This window comes from Alligator sinensis, unplaced genomic scaffold, assembly GCF_000455745.1.
Source record: "Alligator sinensis unplaced genomic scaffold, ASM45574v1 scaffold1801_1, whole genome shotgun sequence".
NCBI lineage: Eukaryota > Metazoa > Chordata > Crocodylia > Alligatoridae > Alligator > Alligator sinensis.
This window is the reverse complement of record NW_005842608.1, coordinates 269,195-277,358: the sequence shown is the minus strand read 5'-3', so window position 1 is coordinate 277,358 and position 8,164 is coordinate 269,195. Positions and strand designations below refer to the sequence as shown.

General features: G+C 61.8%; 2 protein-coding genes across 5 annotated transcripts in view; one reads left to right on the top strand and one right to left on the bottom strand.

The window, feature by feature from the left end:
- Window positions 1–3,022, top strand: part of NXN (nucleoredoxin) — a 56,477-nt gene extending 53,455 nt beyond the window's left edge. For all 3 annotated transcript variants that reach the window (XM_025214872.1, XM_014524425.2, XM_025214871.1), the window contains one exon: window positions 1,925–3,022. In XM_025214872.1, the coding sequence (XP_025070657.1) occupies window positions 1,925–2,107 (183 nt within the window). In that variant the 3' untranslated portion in view covers window positions 2,108–3,022. The remainder of the gene's footprint in view (window positions 1–1,924) is intronic.
- A 3,536-nt stretch (window positions 3,023–6,558) lies between these two features.
- MRM3 (mitochondrial rRNA methyltransferase 3) lies at window positions 6,559–8,158 on the bottom strand. Of its 2 annotated transcripts, XM_006033124.2 has the most exons (4): window positions 8,090–8,158; window positions 7,737–7,987; window positions 7,360–7,527; window positions 6,559–7,219 (listed from the first exon to the last, which is right to left on the bottom strand). In XM_006033124.2, the coding sequence occupies exons 2-4, from the start codon at window positions 7,849–7,851 to the stop codon at window positions 6,654–6,656; spliced, it is 849 nt and encodes a 282-aa protein (XP_006033186.2). In that variant the 5' UTR covers window positions 7,852–7,987; window positions 8,090–8,158; the 3' UTR covers window positions 6,559–6,653. The 2 variants fall into 2 exon arrangements, with proteins under 2 accessions (XP_006033186.2, XP_025070658.1); XM_025214873.1 differs by lacking the exon at window positions 8,090–8,158 and having other exon boundaries at window positions 7,635–7,766.
- Window positions 8,159–8,164: the final 6 nt, after the last annotated feature.

Sequence of the window (8,164 nt, the reverse complement as noted above, 5' to 3'; positions counted from 1 at the left end):
ATCCGCCCCGGGTCAATTCGCCGCGGCCGCCCGCCCCACGGCCGTCCCCACGTTTCCGGCGGCCTCGCTTAGCCCTGGGGCCACGGCTCACAATGCCGCCTGACCGCGGCCCCGGGCCGCTGGCACCACCCTCGCCCCTCCCCCGGCGCCTTCGAGGCTGATTTGCATTTATGAAGAGACCACAGCGGTTTTGCGACGGTCCGGCGGGGCGCAGGGCGGAGGCCCCAGACTCCGGCTGCAGGGATGCGCAGGTTAGAAATGCCCACACAAAGCCCCGGCAGTCTCCGGGGTGACGCCCCAGAGCGGCTGCGCGCTGGGCTCGCCCGGGAACGCCGGCGCAGGGAGAATGGAGCTGCCGCAGTTGGAGCCAGGAGCGACTCGGCCCGGCCATGCCTGTTCAGTGCAGCAGCTCTGGCAGTCACAGATTCGTGCATTCCCCCCCGTCCCTCCCTTTCCACAGGGATCTGATTTCTTTGCGTGCAAGCCCCTCTTCCCCCCTTTCCTGCCAAGCGGCCGGCTAGCTGGGCTCCTCGCAGCCTCTGTGTGTGGGGAGACATCTGCAACCTGGCCCTGCTGTTCCCAGATCCACTCACATGCGTGTTCTTCGGATGTCCAGGCCTTCCTGGGTTGCCCCCCGTCTGCCACAGCTGCTCGCCCCCATGTCTCAGTGGTGGAGCCAGCCAGAGGTCACGATGAGGCTGCCTGATGGCTAGAGCCACGCGCCACGGTGCTGCTCCCTTGTGTCCCTCCTTTCCCACACGGCCTGTGGACACCTTGGCATCTGGGAGGCGGTGGATGGCGGGGCCTCGGCTGAGTCTGCTGCTGTCTCCCTGGCTCTGTGCCCACTGGGTCCTGGCCATCACGGCTCTTGGGCACCATGGTGCTGGCAGACAAAGCTCACGTCTTCACCTGGGGGAAGCAGGGAGGAACCCCAGATTCCCCTGCTCCGGCAGCACTGGCTTTGTTCTTCGTCCGCCGCTGGGAGTGGCATATCTCAGCTCCGCCGATGCTGGCTGGGAGAGGGCAGGTGCTAGCCCAGCTCCGGGCTGTCCTGGGTGGAGAAGGAGGCAGCTCTGAGACAAAGGGATGTGCCCACGGTTGCATGGGGAATCGATGGCAGGAGGGTGAATAGACCTTGGAGCCAGGAGGTTTCTGGCTCTGCCTCGTAACTGCAGGGCTATGGGTTGATGGAGACAGGGGAGGCAGCAGCAGCAGCTTAATGGGGTGCTTTGGGGCAGCCCTGCACCCCTTCGCTAGTCAGGTCTGACCAGTCTCACCTCCCAGTTCTGCCCCCATGGCCTGGCTGGCCGTGGCTCCTGACCTGCCCAGACTCGGTCTTGCTGGCTGTAGCAAGACAGAGGAGGCCTGGCGGAGAAGTGGAGCGACAGGTTGTGCTCGTACCTGTGCCACAGCTGGCAGGCGCCGTTGGGGAAGCTCGGACAATGGCCCTGAGCCGTGCCCTGCTGCAGGGGGTGGGGGGAGGGCAGGCTGCTCCCAAGGGGAGAGGCGCCTCGACCCCAGCTTTCATCCGGGCCTGCATGGCAGTCACTGGCTCTCGGCTCCCTTCGTTGTCCCCATTGTCCCATGACAGGTCCCGGGGGCAGGGGGAAAACAAAGCCCAGTGAACCTTGCTCGGTGCCTGTGGCCCAGCCTTGGCCTCTGCCCCTCCTCTTTCCCCAGGCTGCGAAGCACCAAGGAAGCCATTCAACCCCTGCCCCCACCTTTCCATCTGTCTCTGCTGACAGATTCAGCAGCCTGAATCCTGCAGTGGGATCTTAGTAGGAAGCCAGGCTGTGGGGGCGGGGCGAGTCAGCAGGTCCCGGCCAGCAATCCCGTCTTCACCCAGGTGACAGGGCAGCGCGTTTCCCACGCCCCCAGCTGCTGCTCCCCTCCTTGACGGAGCTTCTGTCTCCTTGGCTTCCAGGACGACATGACCGACTCCCTGCGGGATTACACCAACCTGCCGGAGGCAGCCCCCCTGCTCACCATCCTGGACATGTCGGCCAGAGCCAAGTACGTGATGGACGTCGAGGAGATCACGCCCGAGATTGTGGAAGCCTTTGTGAGCGACTTTCTAGCGGACAAGCTCAAGCCCGAGCCCATCTAGGCGGGCGCCCGCGGACCTTGTTAAAGCAGGGCTCTCCCCTCCGCTCGCGGGACCTCCCAGCGCCCTCGCGTGCAGCCCAGTATCCAACCTCCTTGTGGTGCCTTGTTTTCTGCAGTGAACCCTTCTCCCGAGCAAACTCCTCGAGATGCACTTTCAGCAGGGGGTCGCCGGCGTTCGGAGGCTTCGCTCGTGCTTCATGGTGATATATTCTCTTGTAGCCTGGCCAGAACTGTTACTGTCCCTGTACTCTGTATCTGGCACTAGCTAGCAGGCAGATCTTCTTTGCATGGTGTTCTTCCCAGCGTAGGCATCTGGCAGTGGACGGGGTTCTCGGGCCTCTGATACCTCCTCCTCTCCTCCCCGTCTCCCGCCCTGCCCCACACAGACTGTTCCGAAGAAGCAATAAGGAAATGTCCCCACCCCCAGCCACCCTCCTGGCTCCGGCCGTGTCGCAGGCCAAGCGCCGACATCCTTGGCATGTGCGGCAGTGGCCGGGACGCTGCAGCCCCTTCCATCCTCCTGGTGAGAACTCCTGTGTCCAGGCTGTTTTCTCTGCCCCCAGACATGCAAGTCGGAGGGAATCCCACCCCAACCTTCCCCCCAGCCATGCAGAGAAACAGCACAGGGCTGCTCGGACCTCTCCCACCCCTCCCTTCTCGTCTCCCACCTCCTTTTTTTCTTCCATGTTCTCCCGCTCTCTCCTTTGTGCCCTCCTCTCTCTGGTATGAAATGTCCTCCCCTGTACGTAGCTGATTGAACCGTTTTTTGTAGCTGTGTCCCAAATCCAACCTTAATGGTGCTGTTCTTTAAACCCACCCCCCACCCGGGCAGCACAGCTGAGCCCCCGGAAAAGTGACGTTGTAAAAACTGTACATGGTGATTGGCCCTTTGTAATAAAACCCACGTCCGACCCGAGTCTGGCGCCTCTGTGAGGGAGTCAGCGTCCTCGCGTGACGGGGCACAAGCAGAGCTGGCGGGAAGGCAGCACCTGGCCTGGTGTCCCACAGCGCTGAGGCCCAGCCAAGACGGGGAGCTCCCAGTATGCAGCCCCTGCTTTGCTGGCTTGCTCTCATTGCTGTTCCCAGCCCACTGGGGGGAGTTTCATAGTTTCATAGTTTCATAGTTTCAGGGTCGGAAGGGACCTAATAGATCTTCTAGCCCGACCCCCCGCCAGGGCGGGAGAACAACCCAAAAACACAAACAAAACCACTCACCCTAAAAACAAAAACGGGACTCAAATGAGTCCAGCCAGGTAAGTATCCAGCCTCCTCTTAAAGATCCCCAGGGTAGGGGCCAGCACCACCTCCCTTGGAAGTTGGTTCCAGCTCCTAGCCGCCCTGACTGTGAAGTAGTTTTTTCGGATGTCCAATCTGTACCTCCTCTCCATCAACTTGTGCCCATTATATATTATGAGTTGAACATGCCTGGCCTGGCAGGGTGGGAGCAAAGTGGTCCTAAAGGGGTCCCTGCCCTGGGGAAGCTCTGCCTGCCTTGCCCAGGTAAGAGCCAGGGCAGGGAGAGGGGCCTGAGCCAGTGCCATGTGTCACCAAGCCTGCTGCCTCTCACCAGCCGGTGTCCTGAACTTGGGCCCCTGCAGGTGTTTGCTGGGCCGTGTCATCCTGCTGCCTCTTGCCAGCCCAGGTTGGAGGGTTGGACCCTCCCCAGCACCCAGCAGCCTGCCAGGGGAGGGGGGCAGCTCGGAGCCCCGCGTGACAGGTGGGGGCAAGTCTGTGTGGCCCAGGCAGCGTTTACTCAGCTGCCGTTCACAGCTGGCACGTAACTCGGTGCTGACTTTCACTGTGGCGGGATGGCTGGGCTGGAGCGCCTACCTGGGTGCTAGCCTCTGCTGGCTGCATAATCAGTCTAGCGCCGCAGAGCTGGGGTCCAGCTCGGGAGAGATGGGAAAGGTCCAGCCCTGCCCGTGCTGGTGGCTGTGGTTCATGCTACCTGGGTGGTGCTGGGGCAGTCCGGCTGCCTGGGCAGCAGAGTGGAGGTCGCTGCTCGCTGCCCCCAGCATGTGCATGGAGGGGGTTGCTTTCTATGGCTGCTGCTGAGCTGCCAGCTCCCACCAGGCTAAACCAGGGTTAGAAATCCTAGCGTTTCCCCAGGCCCAGCGCTGGGCAGAAACTGGCTCAATAGGGTCAGTGCTTCCAGACCAAGGGTGGGAGGCTGCGGGGGACAGGGCATGTTTGTGCTTTAAATGAGACAGATGAGGAAGCTTGAGCTAGGGCAGCCTCATCTCTAGCAGTGTTCAGGCAGCAGTGATTAAACTCTGGACAGGCTTCGAACAAAGGAACCCGACTCCCCTCCAAGGGGCTTTCAGGCAGGGCAGGAATCGAGCCCATCCAGATGGGCTGCAGGGAACGGGTGAGCTCACCAACCAAGCGCACAGGATCCCTGGGACGAAGGTTCCTGCGTGCACAGGGCTGGGCATAGCCTCCAGGACCTGACCTCTCTTCTCCTGGAGCTGCCACAGTCCTGGCACAAGGCGACGGCCTCCCAGGCTGCTTCTGAGCAGAAGAGCGTGGCTATGCTGAATCCCTCCTCCCCGTGCCAAGCACCTGGGCGTGGAGCAGGCTGATGCTCCCTGTTCTCAAGGTCGGTATCAAGCCTCCAGTTCCCAAGACGCTACACCCCACTGTCAAGCCACAGGAGCCAGAGGAAAGGGTGGCCCATGGTAAGTAGGTCAGTGTATAGCTGTGACCACTGTGGGGAATCTAATGTACAGGAGCTGGGACACAGGGCAGTTACTATTGCAGCTGGGACAAGTCGTGGGCCACCTACCAGGAGCATGGTGCCAGAAGAGGGCTGGAGCCCCTTCTCCCATCTGTTTGACCACCTGGGGCCCATGTCCTGCCGGCTGTCCTGGCACGCATACAACAGCCTGTGCCAGTGCAGGAGGAGGTTTCCCAGCATCCTCTGGGATTTCTCCAGCCCAACCCAGACCTGCAGATGGATAAGGGGAAGAGCCTGGGGCTTCTCCCCTGGGGAAGGCGGTCAGACCGCACTTCTCTGCTCCAGTTTCCAAGCTCTTGTTCTGTTTCCCCTCCCATCCGTAGGAGAAGCCTGCGCTCCAACCACTACTTGTACAGCATTCGCTGCCCATGCAGGCTCTGGTCAGGACGTGCTGCCACCTGCCGGCAGGAGAGAGCCCAGAGCCTCCGGGAGAGTTGTGCTTGGCTCAGTGGGAGGATTGCGGGTGCTACCGAGTGGCAGAACCGCACCCCCACCGGCACAGAGAACCCACCACAGCACAGGTGCCTCAGAGCGGGTCTTTACTCTGCCCTGGTCCCTCGCTGGATCGCGCTTACGGAGCCCCCATGTTGCTGTGATGGAGGAGCTTTGAGCTGCATCTCATCAGCTCTGCCAGCCAGAGTCCACCTCCTACTTCAGGTACCAGGGCGGGAGGGTGGCTGCAAGAACATTGCTAGGTGTCCAGCAGGCAGTCGCTGCCAGCAGGAGTCTGAAAGGGATGTGCCCTTGGGAACGGCAGAACCCTGTGAGCCGTACAACCGTCCATCTCCTGCTGGCCCTGCGGCAAGCAGATGGAGCAGGTTTGTGACTCAGGACGGTGTGTGACGGGAAACCTTGTGGCCTGGCCACTGCCCACTCAGGCAGCACCTGAGTCTAGGGAAGTGCTGAGAGAGCTGCTGGTGCATCTGCAGCATGCCCTGTCAACCGAGCAGTCACGAGACCTGCTGGAAGGGCAACAGCTTGTTGTGGAATGAGACCAGGCCCTGTTGCAGGAAGCGAGGAGCTGTGGACTTGGTATCTGCTCTGTGACCTCAGAGACCTAGCGACAACAGTTTCACTGGAAGCTGCTGAGTCTTCACATTAGCACGGCTTTCTGTGGGAGCCTCCAAACACGGCTCACACTGCCGCTGGCCAAGGGGAAGGTGATGACAGCAAGGACCTCCGCTGCATTACGGATATCCCAGCTGTGCTCAGACCCACAGCCTAAGCCAGAACTGCCCCCACTGCTGTTGAGACCGCATGTGCCTGGACCAGAGCAGCAGGAGGTAACACACAGCTACACGCTTGACACAGCCACCTCCTGCTCCTACAAGGGTCCCTGCAACCTAGCTCTGCTCCTGAGGGAGTAGCAGTGCCTGGGGCACAAGGGGCAGAGTGGGTGGGTTCAGAGCCTAGAAAGAGGCACACAGTACCGCCCAGCCAGTGGGCCAAAGCCACCTCAGAGAAGCTAGTGGGCAGGGACTAGGGGCTTCTCCTGAACCCGAGGGCAGAGCCTTGCAGCTCCCTGTTAAGCCCTGCATAGCACTTCGGGGACTGGAGTGGATTCAGACACCTGCAGTCTCCAAGCCCTGTCTATCCTTGGTAGCAGAGGCAGCTCTTGATGCCCTGCCCAAGGCTGTGGGTTCCCCCGGCACTGAGGGGAAGCTGGAATGGGCAGGTTCAGTTCAACCCTCGCGCAAAGCACACCGAACAGCAAGTGCCCCAACCCTGGCTTTATTCAGCTCTCTGCTAACCCCGCACACATGAACATACAGAGTGGGGTCCTGGAAGCTCGCAGCAGTCTCCTTGGGTACTAGCCTGACGCCGGGAACGTCTGCCTCGTGCTTTCTAGCTTCTGCAGCTGCCTCTTGCCTTCGAACAGGATGATGCTGGCAGCCATGGCTGAGTTGAGGCTGTTCATGCCAGGCACCATCGGGATGATGAGTCTCCTGCCCCCTGTGCTCTCTGCCAGCTGCAGTGCTTCCAGGCTCAAGCCCTGTGTTTCCCCACCGATCACCAATGCCACGGGCCCCTGGGTCCAGCTCTCACAATAGCTCTGTACAGTGAGCTCTGGGTTTTGGTCCCTGGCTTCTGCTTCCTTGTCCTCCTCGCTGTTAGAGTCCAAAGGCAAGCGCCCTCTGCCAGCCTGCGCCTTCAGATTGCGCGGGCGAGAGATCCAGCCGTAGCTGCTGGCCTTGCCCGAGGCGTGCTCCGGTTCGTCCTGGGCATTTGGGTCCTGGTTGCTAGCCACATGGATGCAGGTGTCAGGGGGCAGGTTGCCGGGGACAGACTCCCACTCCAGATTGGCGATGATAGGCACGCGGAAGTGAGCGCCCATGCCGGCACGAAGCACTTTAGGCTCCCAAGGGTCCACGCAGCCTGCGAAAAGAGAGTCAAAGTGAAGGGGCAAGGAGTTGGCAGGGCCTGCAGGCCACGACAACCGAGCTGGCGCCCCAGGCATCTCCTTATGCCACTGCCCCCAGTTGTGTCGGGGTGCGGCTCCCCAGGGAGTGGCCTACCTTTGGTGAGCAGCACTTTGCTGCAGCCCGCCCCTGCCGCAGACCTCAGGATAGTCCCTAGGTTTCCTGGGTTACGGATGTTGTCACAGATAAGGCTAAGGGGTAACGAATTCCTTAGCTGGATGGCCGGATAATCCATCTTGGTGTAGTCCGGCTTGGAGAAGATTCCTGAGAAAGCAAAGGGACAGATGCCCGTGGGCAGATGGAAGTCAGCAGTTTTTCTTTAACCCAGCCGAGCCCCACGATGCGCTACGCCCACCCCGACTAACACGCACCAGGAGCCGGCTCCTTGGGTCACCTCCGCGGGCCGCGACGTCGGCCTGGCGCGAGAGGCAACCTCCGTCCCGCTGCCGCCTCCTCTCCCCCGCGCGCCTCACCTAGTAGCCCCGGCGGAGCGACGAGGTCCGACCACAGCTTGATGTCCTGGAACTTCACCTTGACCAAGCTGGCTTTTTTCAGCGCCGCCTCGGGCAGCTCCTTCAGCTCCTCCATCTGCAAGGAGCTGAAGAAGAGGGTCTGCAGCTCCGCGCCGGCCTCCAGCGCGCCCCTGATCAGCCTGCGGCCCTCCAGCAGGATCCTGCCGTGCAGCTCCCGGAACGACCGCGACTTGGCCAAGACCACCAACCTCCTGCCGGGCGACACGCGGCTCCGGCACTCGCCCTGGCGCTGCGGGCAGCGGCGGGACTGGGGGATCCCTCCCTACACCCAACCCCCCTCCCCCAGTACTTACGCAAGGCGGCGGTCGTCGGCCCCGGCCGTCTCGAAGCGCAGCCCCAGCGCCGGTCCCTGCTCTCGCGGCGGAGGC

Coding starts and splice junctions, on each gene's coding strand:
- MRM3 (XM_006033124.2), bottom strand. CDS start 7,851: ATGGAGGAGCTGAAGGAGCTGCCCGAGGCGGCGCTGAAAAAAGCCAGC. Junction 7,528..7,736: donor CGCTCCGCCGGGGCTACTAG/GTGAGGCGCGCG, acceptor TTGCTTTCTCAG/GAATCTTCTCCAAGCCGGAC. Junction 7,220..7,359: donor CAAAGTGCTGCTCACCAAAG/GTAGGCCACTCC, acceptor CTCTTTTCGCAG/GCTGCGTGGACCCTTGGGAG.